Source organism: Symsagittifera roscoffensis, chromosome 1, assembly GCF_963678635.1.
Source record: "Symsagittifera roscoffensis chromosome 1, txSymRosc1.1, whole genome shotgun sequence".
NCBI lineage: Eukaryota > Metazoa > Xenacoelomorpha > Acoela > Convolutidae > Symsagittifera > Symsagittifera roscoffensis.
Window position 1 is genome coordinate 7,876,474 of NC_087062.1, and position 22,736 is coordinate 7,899,209.

At 36.5% G+C, this 22,736-nt stretch overlaps 3 protein-coding genes across 3 annotated transcripts; 2 read left to right on the top strand and 1 right to left on the bottom strand.

Annotated features, from left to right (window-relative positions):
- Positions 1 to 1,416: 1,416 nt before the first annotated feature.
- LOC134854116 (solute carrier family 49 member 4-like) lies at positions 1,417 to 3,144 on the bottom strand. Its single transcript, XM_063870237.1, has one exon. It carries the CDS (start codon positions 3,045 to 3,047, stop codon positions 1,563 to 1,565), a length of 1,485 nt encoding a protein of 494 aa, XP_063726307.1. The 5' UTR covers positions 3,048 to 3,144; the 3' UTR covers positions 1,417 to 1,562.
- Positions 3,145 to 8,659: 5,515 nt separating this feature from the next.
- Positions 8,660 to 9,983, top strand: LOC134844180 (uncharacterized). The gene is made up of 3 exons (XM_063860779.1): positions 8,660 to 8,824; positions 9,116 to 9,270; positions 9,893 to 9,983. The coding sequence occupies exons 1-3, from the start codon at positions 8,660 to 8,662 to the stop codon at positions 9,981 to 9,983; spliced, it is 411 nt and encodes a 136-aa protein (XP_063716849.1).
- Positions 9,984 to 14,484: 4,501 nt separating this feature from the next.
- On the top strand, positions 14,485 to 16,262 carry LOC134856265 (uncharacterized). The gene is made up of 3 exons (XM_063872619.1): positions 14,485 to 14,760; positions 15,052 to 15,206; positions 15,956 to 16,262. Exons 1-3 carry the CDS (start codon positions 14,596 to 14,598, stop codon positions 16,026 to 16,028), a joined length of 393 nt encoding a protein of 130 aa, XP_063728689.1. The 5' UTR covers positions 14,485 to 14,595; the 3' UTR covers positions 16,029 to 16,262.
- The last annotated feature ends 6,474 nt before the right edge of the window (positions 16,263 to 22,736 follow it).

Consider the following 22,736-nt stretch of genomic DNA (forward strand, 5'->3'; position numbering starts at 1 on the left):
TCTTCACATTAAAATAGTTGAAGACTACACCAACAACCACCCCCATCAAATTGCTCAACTCAATTCCACAAGAAATAGACGATAGTGAAAATAAGCTCGATCGTGACGCCAGGTGCAAACTTGCCCAGCTTCGACCAGCATATTCCCCTTGCTGAATAATTACCGGGATAGGCTAGACCCTAAAATACTTAATGTCTGTGAAATCTGTAGTCAGGGCCCTCATGATGTTAGTCACCTATTTAAGTGTCGAGGCAGGCTGACAGATCTAGATGGCCTCCACTTCTGGACTGACACCCTCCGGGTAGCTGAATTACTTCAGCTTACATAGCACGGTGGAGCAGTAGAGCTAAACTTTCTTCCAGAAATAATTAGCAAACCGGAGGTAATGACCTCACAACGGCACAACAAAACGAGAGACCCTAGACGACGTCCAGTGTCATAACGATGTTTGACTAACCAACAAATGTGGTATGCACTAAATATCCCGTCGGTGGCCAATGATAATGGAAGCGACGGAACAAACAATGAAACAAACTTTCATCTCCTCCAGAGATGAAGGATTAATAAAAGCGAAACGAAACCCTATACCGATGAAGGAGACGAGGCCACAACAACAACAACAGATACTCAAAACCACAATCAAGATTGGATTATATAGCTATATGATATTACCGTTCCGGAAGCTTAACCTTTTAACCGAAAAAAAAACGATGTCTTTTCGCCGAAATTTTAAAAATCTTAATCATCGTAAATAGCGGAAACTTGTTGTTGAAAACAAAAAAAAAAGCCGACACCCAATAATCTGAAAATCCACCAAAAAATTTTGGAAAGTTTTTATTGGCAAAATTTGCCTAAACGGCCGACATAGGACCCTAGAGTGCTGTATATGTAGTGTATGCAAGATGAAATACACAATTCATAAACTAAATCGACAGAGTTTAAGTCGAAAATCATGAATCCAGAAATTTGAGGCAAATAATTGATATCGAAACTCTTTAATGCTACATACGATGGTTAGAATTCTCGTAATAAAATTAATCATTATTTACTATTAGCCAGTAGTTAAATTTGAATTTTCAAGAAATTCAGCATGCCCGCAGCACTGATGATTTGAGTGATTTTATTAAACAAGATTCAAATTATTTATGTTTCTTCTTACCATTTGTCTTTTTGCTTGATGTGAGCGTAATGTGCCTTCTATAAAAGAAAGCAAAAGACTAGCCGCTAAAATCTAAAGTCGAGCGTGAAGAAATTTTTAGTCTTTTTCTAGAAGTGAAATGGAACGAAAACTTCAAAAAAATGCAAGTCTTCAATTATGTCGATTTCACTATTACTCGGTAGTAGCAAGTTTAGAAAAATACATCCGAAATATAAATTATGTTGATAAGTTTGAAAAAAAAAATCAGGATACAAAATACTTCTTAGCATTAATAGCTATTCTGATTAGCACCAACTGTTGAAAATTACAAGTAACTTCTACTGCATAACTAAGAATTAAATATACAATCTTTGCAAAATATTCAGAACTTTTACTAACTTTTACGTATACTAACTTTTCTAAACTAATTAGGCAACAGTTCGGCTGATATTCGTCTATTCTTGTCATCCATAAGATAGATCATAGGGAAAGACGCTAGCATACCTCCAAAAACCGCGTAATCAAGCCAGTTTGTGCCAACGCCAGGGACTAACATAACCATTAGAAACATGAGCCCGCAAGTATTTTGCACCAATACAAGCATAGATCCAATGACCTCTTCTGGAATCGGATAGAGTATGTCGGATCCGATTTCAAAAATCAAAGGCACTGTACTAGCAGAGGCACATCCTGTAATTATAACTAGAACATAAACCAATACCCTCATTTCCATAGAACTCAATTCAATGTGAACGATGCCTTTTGCCAGTAAAATGAACACACCAAACGCAAGAAACCCAGTAGTCAACAAAGCCAAAAGTAATTTTTTGATTGGGTTGTAAGCCCTGAGCAAATCGGCCGCAGCGGCAACCACGACACTAGTCGCAGCACCAATTATGGTAGTCGCAAATCCAAGCCAGCCAGACCAATACTGCGAAAACTGCAAATGAGGATTGCTGGCCAAATCTACGGCAAGAATGGCTAGATAGGAATTGAACAACCCACTGAAGAACCCATAAGTAAAAGACAGAATCCAAAACCTACGTTGTTTCACAATAAGTCGGATAGAATAGCCGAAAAAGTGACGACCACTGATAGACAAATTAGAAGGTGGAAGAGGAGGTCTCGCAGGAAAATAGATGATTATACATGCAGTTAAAACCGCTACGAGAGCGAACTGTATTCTAAGATAGGTTTGAATTTCAGCCCGATATTGAGTTCGAAGCTCAACCCTAGTCTCTTCTGCTTCAAACTCTAGAAATGACGAATTAAATGAATCCGAAATTGGTTCTTCTACAAGAAGTGGACCAAGGAGAAACGAAAGAGCCAAACCAAACTGCTGACTGCCAGAAGCTAAAGATGTCGCAAACCTCCTTTCACTAGGAGGAAACCAGGTTATTGAAAGGAGACTTGCACCAGCCATGGGAATTATACCACCCGCGCCGGTACAAAATTGGCTAACATTTATCATTAGCGTGTTAATTGGACCCATTCTCCAAGGAATAATTCTCAGAAAAGCACCGAGAAACATACAGCCTATAGTCACTAATTCTGATCTCCGCAGTCCTTTTTTCTTCAGAAGTGCAGCGTAAAAAGGAGGGAAAACTATCAATGTCAAAAGCCCCCAGTCAGCCAATAGAGATATAATTCCATTATTCCATCCATAAACAAACTTCGCAGTGTTTTGTATGGGATCCCAAGTATTCCATGATATATAATTTGAAAAACCAACAGAACAATAGATCAGCAAGATATACCATCTTCTTTTGTAAACACGGCAGTGATAACCCTGGTAATCATAACCGTCAAGATCATTATTCGAGCTCTGGGGTGTGTAATCAGTTTTATACAGCAGATACGTAGCACTATCGGAAAATTCGTTGTAATCGTTCCGTGAGCTACTATCCATTTCTAGAAAAAGCACATAGCTATGTTTGCACGGGCAGAGCTCTGCTTATATATAATGAGATTTATAGGAACGTCCACTCACTAGTGGACAGCATAGAAAACAAAAGCTCCAAAACACCTTTTTTAAGTGATGTCCATTTAAAAAAATCAAATAATTTTAAATTTTGATTTAAATTTCAATAAACGTGAAAAAAAAATAAACTGCTCAGGCGGTATTCGATCTTACGCCAAAGTACACGGTGTAATTATGTCAATTAGTTTCACTTTTTCACAGTTCCGATGACAAAGCAAACAATATCACGACAAAACTGAAAGATTTTGTTGCAAATAGATATGCCCAAGAAATTGATTTATTATTTTTTTCAATTTTGCGACAAGTACCCGAAAACGTAAATAAAATTTAAATTGCTAAAAAAAATTAATAGTTTCAGTGAAATTTAATTTGATGCCAATATTTTTTTAAATTTTTTGAACAATTTCAAGTTAAATTTCAATTTCTATTTCTTAAACGGACATCACTGCCTGTTCACAAACATTTTGCACAAGAGTTATAAAGGAGCTGAACATTTTATTATTATAAAAAAGTAAATTATAAAAGGGGCCCTTCCGTTTAGGTACGGTCGTGCACCAGTTGGATAGGGCCCATACCAGCATTTTATAAATACACCAATAAACAATAGAGCGGGAATTAAGACAAGCCAGCATTTGATGCATCGTCTAAAAGTATTTACTTCAACCGTCCCTCATCTACAAGAGCACTAATTGGATTGTCTATGAATTGCGTCCTACGCAGTGATCTGCACCCCCGTATACAAAGGATAGCGCACCTGAGCAGCGCGAAGCTTATCTTAGTTCATTTATAGTTTATTGTTTCTGAGCAGCTTTCATGCCTTTTTTCACTAAGTTTTTCAGCTATGCGCTGCATTGTCCGAGTAGCTGCTGGTGCGGCACCAACAGTGCAGCCAAAAATGAGCGCAAAGAAGCTGCTCTGTTCGACATGTGAACTCTATGTTGGTATTTTGAGTTTTTTAGTGATTCATGGTATTTATAGGCTTCTTTCAGTAGTGTTCGTATAGTTTTTGCGTGAGGGTTGAAAACTTTGACATCAAAGAAGGTTCGGCTAAACGTTGGGCCCTATAATCCGTTTGCTTTTACGTCTAGTCACTCGTCTTCATCAGTTGTCGTTCAATTGTTGACAAAGTTCTCGCCTTGCAAAGACTGAAGCGTCGGCTCGATTTCAACATGAGGTTGGCAAAGGTATCTCTGATTTCACAATGCCTCATGTGGGTATATCCACTTTTTGCGAAGTGAAGGGCGTGGGCAAGGTCAATAGATTGACCACGTGCACATGTGAGTGGATTGTTGGTTGTTTCCTTTCCATGTCTGAGATAAATTCCATTCCGGAATTCGGATTTATTCAGGTTTAAATCATATCTGCTAAGTGGCAGTTAATTTAACCAGTTTGAGGCTCTTTTTTGGAGGCCGGCTAAAGTGTGTATTTTTCATTGTCACTCAACTTGCTTAAAATGTTAGTTTTCTTTTGGTTCGTTCTTTCGGTTTTAAGTGTTTTAATTTTTGTATAGATTTTTTCTCAGATATAGCTGTTAATGGGTTGTATGTGTCTAGTACTGATTATGTTTTAATTGATAATTATAGAAAATTCTGGACATTAGACACACGTTTTCAGTGGCAAAGAAGCGATGTTTGTAAGTTGATGGCTGACATTATCTTTACCAGTTAAATTTGGAATGAGATTTTCCTGCAGTATCTTCTCTCAGGTCTGCATGTTTTCTGTGGTATAAGGGTAGTTCTAATTGAAAACAAAAATTTCACTTGTTGCTCTTTGGTGTAACAGGAGTACACAATTTGCGGTGATGTTTTCGCAATACTGCCAAGTTTTTTCAGTATTTTATTATGTTCTTCTAACTGAGTTTCTAAGAAAGTGTTACATTTCGTCTCGGAGCCTATGACAGAACCAAATACTTTGGCCTCTTTCTTCATTTCAATTGCGTTATTTTTGAATACTTTTATCGCTTCATTGTATTTTTCATCTTTTACAATGAGCTGGAATTTCGATGCCTTCGCATGATTTCCAAAATATTTTCCGTGTTTGATAATGTTGTCAAAAATTCTTCGCAGGCTTTTCAAATTTCCGACTGCATTCCCATCGTCTGCATACCCTTTCTGTGTTAGGCTGTTATTGCTGACTAGTTTTATTAAAAGTAAAGTAGCTAGCCCGTACATTGCCATTGCTAATGGGTCTCCTTGTGTGGTTTCTTCTCTAGATAGGATATATTTTTTACGAAGAGTTTAGATGGATTAGAGTATGAGTTCTGTATAGCGGGTTTTATAGAAGGGCATATACTTGCATTGACTTTTGAAGCTAGGTTCCGGTTTAGGGGTTTAAATGCATTTTACGCGTCTATCAGTAATATTGCATGGGAATCTGTTTTCTCGTATTGCTTCCTAAGCGTATGAATTGTATATTCGATGTCATATTTTTGGCCAGGGCATAGTTGGTAATTCAATCCGAGTATCATTAGTTCGCTTTTTGAGCACTTTGTGATCGTTCTACCTATTATTCTGCGGATGAATTGGCCTATTCCAATTGGCCTAACTCCTGGGTTTTTATCAAGTGGAATTAGTCGCCAGGCATTATGTGGTTCAAGAAGCTCATGACTGTTGATATTTTCTGTGCAATTTCGGCTAGTGTCTTTGATATTTCAACTGACCGTTTACCAAAGTGCATTAGTATGCGTCTCCACTCATTTGTATCCAAACCTGAGGGTCCTTGAGAACAATGTGTTGTCATGGCAGCCTTCCTAATTTTCTGCGCATTTATTTGGTCGAATGTGAATGAGTGGAAAGGGATTGCATCTTCGGAGCGTGATGTTTTATAGTTGCTGTTTACTGGCTGCACGGGAGGATGTTTCTCGATGAGGAGTTGCTCAACAGATTGACTTTTGTCGGTTTCCTTGAGTGATAGTATTCCTTTGGAGGTGTCAGTTAATTTAGCAATAGCACTTGATACTTTAGCGGTGCTCATTAATTTTTTCAAACCGCTGTGCTTCAGTTTTTACTTTCTTTTTATTTTTTTTGCCAAGTGCATTTGCAGCGCTTCTCCCTCGTTAAAAAGTTCATCCAGTTCGCCCTTATGCCATTGCTTAAGCCTTCTTGGTATAGTTTTAGAGTTCAAACCATCACACTCCGATTTAGTTTTGCATAGCATGAGTTGAGGGAATAACATTGTTGCGTGCAATGCGTATGTGTTTTCTTGTGTTTCAATTAACGAGTTGAGGCTTCTATTTAGAACGTTTTTTTAAGTTAAACACAATTCTTGCGAGGATCATGAAGACTGGTTTCCAGTGCACTTCTTGGCTTTAGATGGTTCTTATTTTATTTTTTAGTTCAGGTATGGGATTGGACCAAGGGTCGGGTGTGGCTGTTACAGTTTCGTTGCTGTTTGCAATGGCAGAATTTTGATCGTTGGTCGAAGGAGCTTGTTGAGGTTGAGTTGGAGGGGCTTGAATTTCAGTTGTAGTGTTGTCTGTAATCAGGGAGGTGCAGCGAAAGCAGCTGAAATTTTCGTCGTGGTCGCTGACTCGATTAAGGCCGCTGCATTTTACATGCATGTAGGCTTTGCATGTTGTGCACCAATTCCATGGTCGCGTAGGTGGTTTTTACATATGATACTATGTGTTTGATCGGACATTTTTTTAAGAGGGAACGGTATCGTCAGATTATCAAGAGAATTAGTAAATAATATAAGGAAGAAAATTTGTAAAGAATTCATTACCAAAGAACGAGAAGTGGATGCCATCTCGGCAGATCATTTGAGGAGTTAGATTTAATTTAAGATTGGGCGAAACAATGAGTGTGTGTGGATGAAGAAATTTAATAATTAAACAGCATATGGTTATGAATGTAGAGTTTGCGATTAACATCATTGTTAATGGAGCTTTGGATTGTTTTGGGGATAATTAGGGTTTTGGACTGGAACTTGTTTGTAATTAGGTTGATTAAGTTTTCCTACATTTGCTCAACTTCTCGTGCATGCAGCGCAGCCTATTATCCTTAAGCCCTGCGATAATGGTAAATGTATTAAGGCGCTTTTGTCTAATATTGTAATACTGTTTTATACAGATCTTGGAGTGTGGCGCCGCGGTAAGAGTGAATGGAAGATTTTACTAGAGATTGTTTGATATATTTTGTCCTTGATGTGCCAATTGCAAGCGCCTGGGAAAAGTCAGAGATGCGCCTTGCCTGGAATCGGGGCATCCACCTGAAACACAGACAACGAAGGCAACGTTTCTAGCAAAGTTTTTCGAAAACCAACCCATGTTTCTTAGACCGCTCCAGGAAGGCCCTCGAATGGCAAGCTCGCAACACATTGGCGCGACTACGGCGGGAAGTATATTGCAACTTGTCTTTTAAAGGGAATATAAATTCATGAATACCATAATTTTCTAAATAAACAATAAAGGCTGTGGCTCGATTGTGTCTACGGGACGAGAGAATGGCTATTGACTTCTGCAAAAAAAACGACAAGGCAAACAAATGAGCTCATAAACAAACGATAGTCACTATAAAAATCTATGCATGGAACCGATGAAAACATTTATTATCATTTTTTATGTTTTGAAACTTGTAATTAGGAACTTTATTTCGGCTTATTTGTTTTTTTTATATGAAGGATTTTTTATATGAAGGAAACTTTAAAGATTATTGAAAGTGGCGAGCTTCCTAATTCATGCTACTGGGGTACATGACTCTTAGCCTACAGTATTTACGAAATGGTCCGTAATTTTCTCTGAAGACAAACCAAAAAAATGTCTCAAATTTCAGAGATCTATTTTTTCTTTAATAAAATTTATGAAAATATTTAATCTTACAATGAAATTATAAAAAAGGGGATAAATCATGATTTTAAAAAATATATATATTTTTTATCATTTTGACTGCATGGAATATCTTTACAGACATTTTTGATCCCTAAATTTGTATAAGAAGTGTATTATTTGACAACCCGGCTTTCCAAACGTGCTCAGAATGCTTTTTTTTTTTCAAAAAAAAACTATCACAATCCCTCTCCCCCCACCATTAGTTAAAATCAAAGCGCCGCTAACATATCACAAAATTTGTATTTGCAAATTTTGCAGAGGTCGTATCCACTTTTCTTGTTTCTAGCAGTTGCAAAAAATACAAGTGAATCTTGAAAGCTAATTAAACATTCACACAGAAACAACTCTGTCCTCTACTTTTGAACAATACAGTGTTTTGGCGCAAAAAGTAATCCCTGCTTATGCTAATTCACCCACTTGGTAATCAACCAATTACTTAACTGAATCTTTTCACGATTAAACTATTCAAAATGTGCCTCTCAAATAATGAGGCTTATGGTTTCGTTAATGAGTTTCAGTCCCAAATATCCCCAAAGTATTTAAAGCTCTTGCGTCATATGCATTTTTAAATGAATTCGGGACTTCAAACAAAGCGTTTGACCATACTTTTATTATTTCAAAACTTGTCAACCGAATTGATTTGCTTGTTTAACTCTCTATTTTTTCCTTCAAAGGAAAACCTTGGAAAAAAGTTTTAAAAAAACTGCTATTGATGGAAAGAAGCTTCAAATGGAAGCCTGCCAGTGTAGCCATGAAAACTGCCCCCCTAGCGAGGGGTGCCTACTTCATCGGACTGAGCAGGGGAGGGGGCAAAGTGCAGCTGTTGTATACGGGGTCAACTCATACCCAGAGCAACCTCAGATCTACAATTCGACAGGTAAAGTTCTAGACTGTTTGTTTGATATTTCAATCTGTTTAAAGGGGGTGTCGTAAATCGTTAACTAGTACCAAAAGGGGACCCTTTGGGTAGTTAGAGAGTTGAATGCTTGAATAAATGGAACGTCTTGAAGGGGTATCATTTCAAGAGATTTTTCGAGATATATTTGCTAAATTGAATAAAATTGGCTCAACTAAACCATCTGGGCGAAAGTATAGTCAGCAATAAATTTAGGGGGTTTAAATTTTTTTAATGTTTTTTCTCTTTTTTTATTTTTCTTGTTTTCTGCAGGTGTTCACGGGTGGCTCGATTGACAACTGGGACGAGCGACTGGGTTGTTTCCTGATGGGGGCATCCAAAAGACACCTCTTGGTAGACTGGGTCGTCCTCAAGTTCCCTCAAGACACCATAGGCGACTACGTCCTACAATGCGCCAAAATTAATAGGTAACTTACCATCCTAACCTTAACATTCTAACTGTACCATCTTTGGGGTGTCTCTAATTGTAACAGCCTCAGAACCTAAAAGATTCATAACAAGAGATTATAGAAAGAAAATCGGATCTAATGTTGACTTCAAACTGGTTCGTTGATTTTGTTTCATGCCAATAATTTTTTAAATTTTTTGAACAATTTCAAGTTAAATTTCAATTTCTATTTCTTAAACGGACATCACTGCCTGTTCACAAACATTTTGCACAAGAATTATAAAGGAGCTGAACATTTTATTATTATAAAAAAGTAAATTATAAAAGGGGCCCTTCCGTTTAGGTACGGTCGTGCACAAGTTGGATAGGGCCCATACCAGCATTTTATAAATACACCAATAAACAATAGAGCGGGAATTAAGACAAGTCAGCATTTGATGCATCGTCTAAAAGTATTTACTTCAACCGTCCCTCATCTACAAGAGCACTAATTGGATTGTCTATGAATTGCGTTCTACGCAGTAATCTGCACCCCCGTATACAAAGGATAGCGCACCTGAGCAGCGCGAAGCTTATCTTAGTTCATTTATAGTTTATTGTTTCTGAGCAGCTTTCATGCCTTTTTTCACTAAGTTTTTCAGCTATGCGCTGCATTGTCCGAGTAGCTGCTGGTGCGGCACCAACAGTGCAGCCAAAAATGAGCGCACAGAAGCTGCTCTGTTCGACATGTGAACTCTATGTTGGTATTTTGAGTTTTTAGTGATTCATGGTATTTATAGGCTTCTTTCAGTAGTGTTCGTATAGTTTTTGCGTGAGGGTTGAAAACTTTGACATCAAAGAAGGTTCGGCTAAACGTTGGGCCCTATAATCCGTTTGCTTTTACGTCTAGTCACTCGTCTTCATCAGTTGTCGTTCAATTGTTGACAAAGTTCTCGCCTTGCAAAGACTGAAGCGTCGGCTCGATTTCAACATGAGGTTGGCAAAGGTATCTCTGATTTCACAATGCCTCATGTGGGTATATCCACTTTTTGCGAAGTGAAGGGCGTGGGCAAGGTCAATAGATTGACCACGTGCACATGTGAGTGGATTGTTGGTTGTTTCCTTTCCATGTCTGAGATAAATTCCATTCCGGAATTCGGATTTATTCAGGTTTAAATCATATCTGCTAAGTGGCAGTTAATTTAACCAGTTTGAGGCTCTTTTTTGGAGGCCGGCTAAAGTGTGTATTTTTCATTGTCACTCAACTTGCTTAAAATGTTAGTTTTTTTTTGGTTCGTTCTTTCGGTTTTAAGTGTTTTAATTTTTGTATAGATTTTTTCTCAGATATAGCTGTTAATGGGTTGTATGTGTCTAGTACTGATTATGTTTTAATTGATAATTATAGAAAATTCTGGACATTAGACACACGTTTTCAGTGGCAAAGAAGCGATGTTTGTAAGTTGATGGCTGACATTATCTTTACCAGTTAAATTTGGAATGAGATTTTCCTGCAGTATCTTCTCTCAGGTCTGCATGTTTTCTGTGGTATAAGGGTAGTTCTAATTGAAAACAAAAATTTCACTTGTTGCTCTTTGGTGTAACAGGAGTACACAATTTGCGGTGATGTTTTCGCAATACTGCCAAGTTTTTTCAGTATTTTATTATGTTCTTCTAACTGAGTTTCTAAGAAAGTGTTACATTTCGTCTCGGAGCCTATGACAGAACCAAATACTTTGGCCTCTTTCTTCATTTCAATTGCGTTATTTTTGAATACTTTTATCGCTTCATTGTATTTTTCATCTTTTACAATGAGCTGGAATTTCGATGCCTTCGCATGATTTCCAAAATATTTTCCGTGTTTGATAATGTTGTCAAAAATTCTTCGCAGGCTTTTCAAATTTCCGACTGCATTCCCATCGTCTGCATACCCTTTCTGTGTTAGGCTGTTATTGCTGACTAGTTTTATTAAAAGTAAAGTAGCTAGCCCGTACATTGCCATTGCTAATGGGTCTCCTTGTGTGGTTTCTTCTCTAGATAGGATATATTTTTTACGAAGAGTTTAGATGGATTAGAGTATGAGTTCTGTATAGCGGGTTTTATAGAAGGGCATATACTTGCATTGACTTTTGAAGCTAGGTTCCGGTTTAGGGGTTTAAATGCATTTTACGCGTCTATCAGTAATATTGCATGGGAATCTGTTTTCTCGTATTGCTTCCTAAGCGTATGAATTGTATATTCGATGTCATATTTTTGGCCAGGGCATAGTTGGTAATTCAATCCGAGTATCATTAGTTCGCTTTTTGAGCACTTTGTGATCGTTCTACCTATTATTCTGCGGATGAATTGGCCTATTCCAATTGGCCTAACTCCTGGCTTTTTATCAAGTGGAATTAGTCGCCAGGCATTATGTGGTTCAAGAAGCTCATGACTGTTGATATTTTCTGTGCAATTTCGGCTAGTGTCTTTGATATTTCAACTGACCGTTTACCAAAGTGCATTAGTATGCGTCTCCACTCATTTGTATCCAAACCTGAGGGTCCTTGAGAACAAGGTGTTGTCATGGCAGCCTTCCTAATTTTCTGCGCATTTATTTGGTCGAATGTGAATGAGTGGAAAGGAATTGCATCTTCGGAGCGTGATGTTGTATAGTTGCTGTTTACTGGCTGCACGGGAGGATGTTTCTCGATGAGGAGTTGCTCAACAGTTTGACTTTTGTCGGTTTCCTCGAGTGATAGTATTCCTTTGGAGGTGTCAGTTAATTTAGCAATAGCACTTGATACTTTAGCGGTGCTCATTAATTTTTTCAAACCGCTGTGCTTCAGTTTTTACTTTCTTTTTATTTTTTTTGCCAAGTGCATTTGCAGCGCTTCTCCCTCGTTAAAAAGTTCATCCAGTTCGCCCTTATGCCATTGCTTAAGCCTTCTTGGTATAGTTTTAGAGTTCAAACCATCACACTCCGATTTAGTTTTGCATAGCATGAGTTGAGGGAATAACATTGTTGCGTGCAATGCGTATGTGTTTTCTTGTGTTTCAATTAACGAGTTGAGGCTTCTATTTAGAACGTTTTTTCAAGTTAAACACAATTCTTGCGAGGATCATGAAGACTGGTTTCCAGTGCACTTCTTGGCTTTAGATGGTTCTTATTTTATTTTTTTTTTCAGGTATGGGATTGGACCAAGGGTCGGGTGTGGCTGTTACAGTTTCGTTGCTGTTTGCAATGGCAGGATTTTGATCGTTGGTCGAAGGAGCTTGTTGAGGTTGAGTTGGAGGGGCTTGAATTTCAGTTGTAGTGTTGTCTGTAATCAGGGAGGTGCAGCGAAAGCAGCTGAAATTTTCGTCGTGGTCGCTGACTCGATTAAGGCCGCTGCATTTTACATGCATGTAGGCTTTGCATGTTGTGCACCAATTCCATGGTCGCGTAGGTGGTTTTTACATATGATACTATGTGTTTGATCGGACATTTTTTTTAGAGGGAACGGTATCGTCAGATTATCAAGAGAATTAGTAAATAATATAAGGAAGAAAATTTGTAAAGAATTCATTACCAAAGAACGAGAAGTGGATGCCATCTCGGCAGATCATTTGAGGAGTTAGATTTAATTTAAGATTGGGCGAAACAATGTGTGTGTGGATGAAGAAATTTAATAATTAAACAGCATATGGTTATGAATGTAGAGTTTGCGATTAACATCATTGTTAATGGAGCTTTGGATTGTTTTGGGGATAATTAGGGTTTTGGACTGGAACTTGTTTGTAATTAGATTGATTAAGTTTTCCTACATTTGCTCAACTTCTCGTGGATGCAGCGCAGCCTATTATCCTTAAGCCCTGCGATAATGGTAAATGTATTAAGGCGCTTTTGTCTAATATTGTAATACTGTTTTATACAGATCTTGGAGTGTGGCGCCGCGGTAAGAGTGAATGGAAGATTTTACTAGAGATTGTTTGATATATTTTGTCCTTGATGTGCCAATTGCAAGCGCCTGGGAAAAGTCAGAGATGCGCCTTGCCTGGAATCGGGGCATCCACCTGAAACACAGACAGCGAAGGCAACGTTTCTAGCAAAGTTTTTCGAAAACCAACCCATGTTTCTTAGACCGCTCCAGGAAGGCCCTCGAATGGCAAGCTCGCAACACATTGGCGCGACTACGGCGGGAAGTATATTGCAACTTGTCTTTTAAAGGGAATATAAATTCATGAATACCATAATTTTCTAAATAAACAATAAAGGCTGTGGCTCGATTGTGTCTACGGGACGAGAGAATGGCTATTGACTTCTGCAAAAAAAAACGACAAGGCAAACAAATGAGCTCATAAACAAACGATAGTCACTATAAAAATCTATGCATGGAACCGATGAAAACATTTATTATCATTTTTTATGTTTTGAAACTTGTAATTAGGAACTTTATTTCGGCTTATTTGTTTTTTTTTATATGAAGGATTTTTTATATGAAGGAAACTTTAAAGATTATTGAAAGTGGCGAGCTTCCTAATTCATGCTACTGGGGTACATGACTCTTAGCCTACAGTATTTACGAAATGGTCCGTAATTTTCTCTGAAGACAAACCAAAAAAATGTCTCAAATTTCAGAGATCTATTTTTTCTTTAATAAAATTTATGAAAATATTGAATCTTACAATGAAATTATAAAAAAGGGGATAAATCATGATTTTAAAAAATATATATATTTTTTATCATTTTGACTGCATGGAATATCTTTACAGACATTTTTGATCCCTAAATTTGTATAAGAAGTGTATTATTTGACAACCCGGCTTTCCAAACGTGCTCAGAATGCTTATTTTTTTCAAAAAAAAAACTATCACAATCCCTCTCCCCCCACCATTAGTTAAAATCAAAGCGCCGCTAACATATCACAAAATTTGTATTTGCAAATTTTGCAGAGGTCGTATCCACTTTTCTTGTTTCTAGCAGTTGCAAAAAATACAAGTGAATCTTGAAAGCTAATTATACATTCACACAGAAACAACTCTGTCCTCTACTTTTGAACAATACAGTGTTTTGGCGCAAAAAGTAATCCCTGCTTATGCTAATTCACCCACTTGGTAATCAACCAATTACTTAACTGAATCTTTTCACGATTAAACTATTCAAAATGTGCCTCTCAAATAATGAGGCTTATGGTTTTGTTAATGAGTTTCAGTCCCAAATATCCCCAAAGTATTTAAAGCTCTTTCGTCATATGCATTTTTAAATGACTTCGGCACTTCAAAAAAAAGCGTTTGACCATACTTTCATTATTTCAAAACTTGTCAACCGGATTGAGTTGCTTGTTTAGTTCTCTATTTTTTCCTTCGAAGGAAAACCTTGGAAAAAAGTTTAAAAAAAACTCTGCTATTGATGGAAAGAAGCTTCAAATGGAAGCCTGCCAGTGTAGCCATGAAAACTGCCCCCCTAGCGAGGGGTGCCTACTTCATCGGACTGAGCAGGGGAGGGGGCAAAGTGCAGCTGTTGTATACGGGGTCAACTCATACCCAGAGCAACCTCAGATCTACAATTCGACAGGTAAAGTTCTAGACTGTTTGTTTGATATTTCAATCTGTTTAAAGGGGGTGTCGTAAATCGTTAACTAGTACCAAAAGGGGACCCTTTGGGTAGTTAGAGAGTTGAATGCTTGAAGAAATGGAACGTCTTGAAGGGGTATCATTTCAAGAGATTTTTCGAGATATATTTGCTAAATTGAATAAAATTGGCTCAACTAAACCATCTGGGCGAATGTATAGTCAGCAATAAATTTAGGGGGTTTAAATTTTTTTAATGTTTTTTCTCTTTTTTTATTTTTCTTGTTTTCTGCAGGTGTTCACGGGTGGCTCGATTGACAACTGGGACGAGCGACTGGGTTGTTTCCTGATGGGGGCATCCAAAAGACACCTCCTGGTAGACTGGGTCGTCCTCAAGTTCCCCCAAGACACCATAGGCGACTACGTCCTACAGTACGCCAAAATTAACAGGTAACTTACCATCCTTCTCTAATTTTAACAGCCTCAGAACCTAAAAAATTCATAACAAGAAATTATAGAATGAAAATCGGATTTAATGTTGACATCAAACTGGTTCGTTGATTTTGTGGCTGAGGCATGGCCTTGTATAATGGCATTATTATACATTATCTTTACAACAGTAAATTAAAGGCTAAGACAGCCTTTTTTGGTCGCTTTTACGCTAATTGTTTATATTTCAATGTTGGAAAAAAAATTATAAAAAAAGCAATTTGATACATTTTCTTCTTTGTTTCTATCGCTATCGAGAAAAAACGGTTTGCTAATAGAGGTTCCACCTGACAGGCAAACCTGAATTTTTGAAATCATTTCAAGGATGCAGTTAGCAATTAGCTGAAATTATGTATTTTTTTTGTTATGTAATAACTGCTTCTTGACATTTCAATTATTATATAATTATTATATAAATCTTTGTCGCTTTCAATCATATCAAAAATTCGAAATTTTTTAACTGTCAAATATAGAGATATTAATTCTTAGTAGTGAAACCTTATTGGTGAATAGTCAATTGCATCTATTTTTCTATTTTTCAAAATTTTAAGTTTTTATCTTTATGCTAAATTTACAGTCCCCTAACTCGCCTTTAATATTTGAATTTTTTGAAAGTATTATCTAGCGATATTTGTTGATTTTTGTAAAATATTATATAAAGATATTCAAAATGACTTTTTTTTGTTACATTTTCCTATCTTGTGTTTCAGACGTCTTCCAATGTACAACCCACCTTCTGAGGAGAGATGGGGAAAAGCAAAACAGCCGTTCTTCCAATACTAGACTACAATCAAAAATATTCAAAATAACCTGAAAAAGAATGCAGGAAAAAACTGAAAAAATTGAGGAAAATATTTATAAAATCAAAACTCTGAGCATAACTCTTGGTATCCGGGCTCTTAGACATATTATTTTAGTAGACAAGTTATTCAAAATATAACAGATTATGCGCTAAACTTTGAATAAATTTGCTTAGATTTCAACAATATAAATATTTAATCTTTTATATAACCTGTTTGTTGCTGTCTATATTAAGAAAATTACATAATATAGATTGCACTTGCGTCAACTTATTGTTCGCTCAGCTTATTTTTTGAAGTCAGTTGTTCTCAAGCGGACGATATGTTCATCACCCCCTTCCCCCCCCCCCCCCCCCCCACTTGTGATTTGTGATAGATAATAACTATTCCTACTACTACAGAAGTACAAGTATAGGAGTTGTTTGATGTCATTAGTTCCATTCGGAATTCTAAATGGACTTAATAATTGTCCCAAACAGCCGCGAGTAGTAAGTAACTACGAGGTTGAGAAGGGCGGAAAGAATATTCCAGAAATGGGAAAGAGTTATGACCAAGGGGGTGTTTTTTCTTCCCGATTTTGAGCGCCCAAAAAGCTCGTAAGGGGTCAAGTATGATACTAAAACATCCCTATAAGTCGTGACTTGGAATTTCTTAACAATTTTTTTTTTCAAATTTATTCAGTGTAGTGAAAAAATGGTCCGGACAAAAAATGCTTAAGTTTATTCTGATAAGCCTTAATAGAAGTGATTGCGAGTAGGTTGCAACCATAATTATAAAGACACACAGCGTATTGCAAACTACACTCTTTTTCTATAAATTAGTTGTTAAATGCCCGATAAACTGGAATTAAATTGGTCTTAACTCCAAATCGTAAATTTAAACTGAGCCACCGAGTTCCCGTAAACTTTTTCGAAAAAAAAAACGAGTTTCCTGATCGACCGCCTAACGGCGCTGCAGTAAGTGTTGAATTTAAAAGAAAATTCCAGTAACAAGCGGCCACACCATCTTTCCACAAACACAATCATAGCAAAGAAGAATATCCAAAACTACATGCAAAGCTTATCAAAACAAGATTGCACGTATTAGAGCACAGCCCCGAATAACTAGAACCCCTTAAGGAGTAAAGAGGAATTTATATTTTAATAGACTCAAAAGTCGATTTTTTTAAAAATGAAAACAAAAACCTGCACTTTTCAATTTTGCTTTTAAATACTACCACCACACGCTATCACTGGAACATATTTGGTCGATAAAATTTGCGTGTAGCATGATATAGGTTACAAATAGTTAATTCAAAGCTAAACCGAAAGACTTCTGGAATTAAAGCTTACACTCTAAGAGAACAATATATATCGCGCATTAATTTTACCAATTGAGACGACCAATTGGCCATTTTCAAACCAACAAAGCTCTACAGAAATGGAAAATGTCCTTTCAATAACATATCTACAAAATACTAGAAGCTCAAACTAAATTTTTCAAACTGAAACAAGACTAATCGTATCAGAACAAACACTTGAATCTTCCGACTGCCCTTCATCTAGTCTGGAAAAGTGTTTGGTAAAAGAAATCGATAGAAGAAATATTGACAAACCATGACTTTCAGGCTGATAACATCAAATTTTATACGTTTTTGTTTGAATCGAGTATGTAAATAATAAGATTAATTAGCTTGCCTCCGTTCAGTTTGGAGCAATTTTAAAGAGGACCGTCATCCTGTTTCAAGCGTTAATAACCGATTATAATATGATTTTAGTACCAGTCTTAGAAAAATTGAGAAAGAAATGATTTTAATCAATTAACAATCTATTATAATATCTCTTTTTGAAATCAAATATAATCAATTATAATACATAATGATCGAGTAAAATCGATTGCTTTTATCCAATTTTTTAATTCATTTGTTTTGCAGAAAAAATCGATTGTTTATAACCCATTTTGTTTTACCATTTTGTCTTCGATCTTCCACCTGAAATGCTTATATTTTATAGCTGTTTTATGATGCACATTTTAAGTTTTTTTGACCAACAAAAAATATCAGCTCACTGCTTTGATTTCTTGGCTTATATATTAGAATAGTTTTATTTCACCTACCGGGGGATTCTTTCATAAAACTTTGGTTACGTGGTAAAACATTGTTGTCAGATGAAACAAAGAGTAACAAGAGATCTCATTTTTAGAAATTTTTGGAAGAAAATATGATTATGATCAATTACAAAAAATTATTATTAATTAAAAGAGATTATAAGAGTATAAGAGATTATAAAAGATTATAAAAGATTTTCGGAAAAATTATAAACAACTTTAATTGATTGTAATTTATAATAATGTCTTGAAAAATGTTATCATTATAATGGACTAAAAAGCGTTCAAAAATCTTACTTTGGCGCTTATAGTTAATTATAATTTTGATAAAAGTACAATTGCATTTCTAATATAATCGATTATTTTTCTTTTTTTACTGAGTGCGGCATAAGAGTTCTGCTTTACACTTTTAGCATCAAACTTCATGCTATAAAACAAGCAGTTTGAATAGTCTCGCATTACATTAAAAGATTGGTCTGTGCACCCGACCAACGGAGCCAAGCTGGATAAAGAGATCGATCGCCCGAGTAAGCAAAATCTCTTTTGAAAATTTTTCTGAACAAAAAAAACAGAGCTTTTAAATTTCTCTTTTTTTTGAAAACTGTTTTTTTTTTCAACAATACAGTTCGTATCAGGGCTCGTGTTGGATTTACTTAACAATTACCCCCCCCCCCCCTTTAAGAAAAGGGAGCAATTGTTAAGTAGATTAATATAACGCATTTTCGACCAATCAAATTGCAGCAAAATTAGAAGTCTCAATACAATGCTCTAGCGCTAATTTACTGCTTTTATTAATATGGGTGGCAATTCTTAAGTAGGTACCAAAGGGAGGGCAATTGTTATGTAGATTCCCCGTGTTTTCTATTTGTCGATTGAATTTTTGCCATTTTTTTTCTGTGGTATCTTTGTGCAAAACAGTGTACATTGTTTGAAGTGATGTTTTTAAATTGTGTTTCACAATGATTGAAATCTTGGTTACTGCAAAATTTTTGTGAGAGACTTCTTGACTGTTAGTGCAAAAACTGTATGGGGAGTTTTATGATTGCTGCCAAACATTTTTTGGCGGCAAAAAAAATGTTAAAATAGTAAACCTCTAAACTGCTATACTAAAAAGTTGAAAAAAGAATGAAATAAGTAATATTTTAATAACGATAATTATAATGTTACGCGACCGCTCCAACTGAGCGAGTGCGGACAAAATCAGTTAGTACCAGACTTTATTTAGTCAAACTTAATGAGCAATCACAACACTTTCCTCACTTGGGAAAAAACAGGCTGAAGCTCTAATATATATAAACTGCAAGTAACTTTTTGCTTGGATTCCCGAAAAAAGGAGGCTTTTATGAATAAATCAAATCAAACTAAGTAAGCACTTAGAGTTCTGGTTACAAAGAAAAAAGTTGAATTCGATTTAGTCCGAAGGAATAGTCAGTAAAAAATTTACTGATTCGGAGGAGTACTAAATGTAGGGTATGTATACTGCAAAATTAGAAACTTGTAATGCAAGAAGGAGAGTATAGTAAGCTAAATAAATCTAAACTAAGGTTTAGTCACAAAATTCGTTTGTATTTAAATTTAAAATTCAAGAATTCGCAGACCTGTTTTGGCAGATGGCTTTCCGTAATCGACTCCATTTCAATATCATCCTCCCTGTTCGGTCTTGGCCCCAATGGAATCAACAAATTCTCCAGTTCTAAAAATGATCGAACTTCTGATGCCTCTGAATGATTGTCCGATGGACGTATGTACTCATAACTACTGGACTGCGTTTTTCAGAAGTGTTTTCCTGCAATTTAGAGGTCGAAGTGTCTGTAATCGTTTCTAGTGATTCGGCCACCGAGACTAGCTTTCGTACTGAGTTATTGTCAGCTGTTACCTGTTTTGAATGGGGTTCTAGAATCCAGGATCGCAGGGTTTGAGGTAAAACCGTCTTATCCAGTAGACTTTATCCAAGTTTTGGATGGCCTTCATTTCTGCGCAGATAAGAAAACCTGTAAAAGTGTCTGTCAACTTCGTAAATGGCAAATATACTGACACAAGGAAGCCATAATTTAGATCCATGTTTTCCGACATTTAAGGTCAAGTGGTATTTTCAGTCAAAATTGAGTCCTGCAGGCTTCTTTCTGACTCACTCTGGCTGGTTTTGCTCTCTAGGTGGCTCGCGGGTTTGATAGAGATAGGACAACCCGTCGGATATCTTGTCTCTCTTTGATTGACAATTCGGTCACCTAAATTTTATCACTCTATTTTAAATTAAATATCAATAATTTCCGGAGTTGCTGCAAAATTGCCGTTTCAAAAAAAATTGAATGCCGAGTTCTTTAATATTTCTTATAGCATGCCTATTTAAGGAAACGTTCCTATAGTCCATTCCCAGTTGATCAAAGCGCAATGTTAAAAAACAGAAAAAATTATTCAACCTCTTCTAAATAAACTGTGGAAATTTTTTTCGGGATTCGTTATGGTTGGAATCCTAGTTGATAAAAGCGTAAATTTAAAAAACAGAAAAAATTATTCAACCTCTTTTAAATAAACTGTGGAAAATTTTTTCGGGATTCGTTATGGTTGGAATCGTGTTTTTGGCTTGTCCTTGCCATTTTTCTTCTGCATGATTGGTTACTTCGAGACTGTGGGGCTGTTTGATCCCGATGGTGGTGCGGAGACTGTTACTTCTAGCAAATGTCCTAGATTTAGCTCGTTTCGTTTTTTGAAAAGGAATTGCACCTGTTGAAACATTTTGGGTACAACATGGTAAGGTAATGTTTCCCTTGAACATTCGTAGATTTTTTCCGTTCGATATTTGAATCGGGGTTTCCAATGAGCTCAACATTTTGTATGCGATTTCACGATAGTAAGATTATCTGCTTCACTGTCAGTTAATTTTTTGTAAAACTTTCTTTTGGTTGAAGGTCTTTTCACTGCATTACGAAAGAGATTGTTTAGAAGGATAGAATGATGGGTCTGATACGTATACTTTTTCCTAAGAGATCTGGTTGCGTTTGGAAGAATTGTGGCTGGATGTTCATCATCTACTCTCATTTGTTTTGATGTTTTGAATTTTGATTTTTTTAGTTGTTGCTGATTGTTTTTTCAGTTTGTGGATGTTTGCTTATTGTTTGAGGTTTTGTTTTGTGTCAATGGTAGAATACAATAGTTGGAGACGAAAGGAATCAAAGTGATTTCTAGAAAACGACCAGACTCTTTAAATTAATATTTTCGAGAGTTTGATCAGGATTTGAAGAAATTGAATCAATGGAAAAATGATTTTTGGATGATACCATCTATTACGATTTTCTAACATGCGACAACGTCAAAAATTTGCGCACTTAACAGGTCTCTGGCAAAAACATAACACACCAATTTTTCAAGAAAACGGATTAAATCAGCACTAACCTGCTTTTATTAGTTATTTATGAAAGTTCCTGTCAGGAGTGTAAAGCCTCCTAGATTGGTGAAACCATGCGTCAATTTCGTTGCAGGGTCTATAAATACTTGAATCCCAGAGGTACGTCACAAATGTCAAAACATCCCTCTGCCCCTAAAAGAACTAACTTCAAAATCCTCATGCAACATCCAAGAATAAAAATTGCCGAAACCATCACCACAAAGTCCGAAACTCGTGGAAAAACTGTGCTCAACAAAATTTGCAGTTTTTACCTTTTGTTGCAATTTTAAGGTTTTGTCTAGTTCCTTGCCTAGTTTTCAGATTCTAATCAAGGCCTGACGAAGTCGGATTTGACAAAACCGGTTGCACGCTAATTGATAATCTATGGATGTATATCCGTAATCTATGATCTGAAAACACTGCACATTACATTGGACACGCAAAAGTTCAAATAAAATCGAAAAGATTCTACTGTCCGGCCTATTGTGAGTATGATCAATTCGTATAACCGCAGCCTTGCCAAAAAGTAAGCCTGTTGAGAAAATTATCGTGCTTATTCTCAAAAAACTAACAGCAGATTTTTCGCTAAGCCCAGAAACAGTGAACTTGCTTCTGGCGATGTCTTGTCTCAATATTTCTTTTTGTTTGACGGCAAAACCTTGAAACAAACAGAAGAAGTGGCAATGGATGGCTTTGCAGTTGACATTGTAGAAGAGCAGATTCTAAGCTGTGAAACCCAACCAAAAATTCACCAGCATTACGTTGATGACTGTTTTGATATCGTTAAAAACAAGAGTCAGGGCCGTATTCTTCTGAAAAGCTTGAAGAGTTTCAATTCTGAATTGCTGTTCATGCACGAAACCGAAAACAAAGTGTCACTCAGTTTTTTAGATGTTCAATTCAGCAGAATGGGTAACAGATTTTCAGCATCCTGTAACATGAAAGCCATCAACATGGGGCTCTACAAATTGTTCTCATCATATTGCGATCCATGATACAAAGAAGTGGTCCCTAGAGAACTTTTCCAGAGAGCTTTCACAATAAGTACCGATTATTACGCTGTCACGGCTGCTTTGGACAGGTTTTTTGACGTGTTATGTAAGAACCGGCATCCTGACGATCTTCTGGGCAGAATGAGCGAATCAGTCATTTGTACTGGCAAACAGACAAAACACAAAGATATTTCTGACAACTTTGACAAAAAAAAGTGTTTGGAAGTTA

What these genes read in the sequence shown, in the direction of transcription:
- LOC134856265 (XM_063872619.1), top strand. Translation starts at nt 14,596, where the DNA reads ATGGAAAGAAGCTTCAAATGGAAGCCTGCCAGTGTAGCCATGAAAACT. An exon ending in TCAGATCTACAATTCGACAG is followed by an intron (nt 14,761 to 15,051) that starts GTAAAGTTCTAG and finishes TGTTTTCTGCAG; the next exon opens with GTGTTCACGGGTGGCTCGAT. An exon ending in CAGTACGCCAAAATTAACAG is followed by an intron (nt 15,207 to 15,955) that starts GTAACTTACCAT and finishes CTTGTGTTTCAG; the next exon opens with ACGTCTTCCAATGTACAACC.
- LOC134854116 (XM_063870237.1), bottom strand. Translation starts at nt 3,047, where the DNA reads ATGGATAGTAGCTCACGGAACGATTACAACGAATTTTCCGATAGTGCT.
- LOC134844180 (XM_063860779.1), top strand. Translation starts at nt 8,660, where the DNA reads ATGGAAAGAAGCTTCAAATGGAAGCCTGCCAGTGTAGCCATGAAAACT. An exon ending in TCAGATCTACAATTCGACAG is followed by an intron (nt 8,825 to 9,115) that starts GTAAAGTTCTAG and finishes TGTTTTCTGCAG; the next exon opens with GTGTTCACGGGTGGCTCGAT. An exon ending in CAATGCGCCAAAATTAATAG is followed by an intron (nt 9,271 to 9,892) that starts GTAACTTACCAT and finishes TAAGTTTTTCAG; the next exon opens with CTATGCGCTGCATTGTCCGA.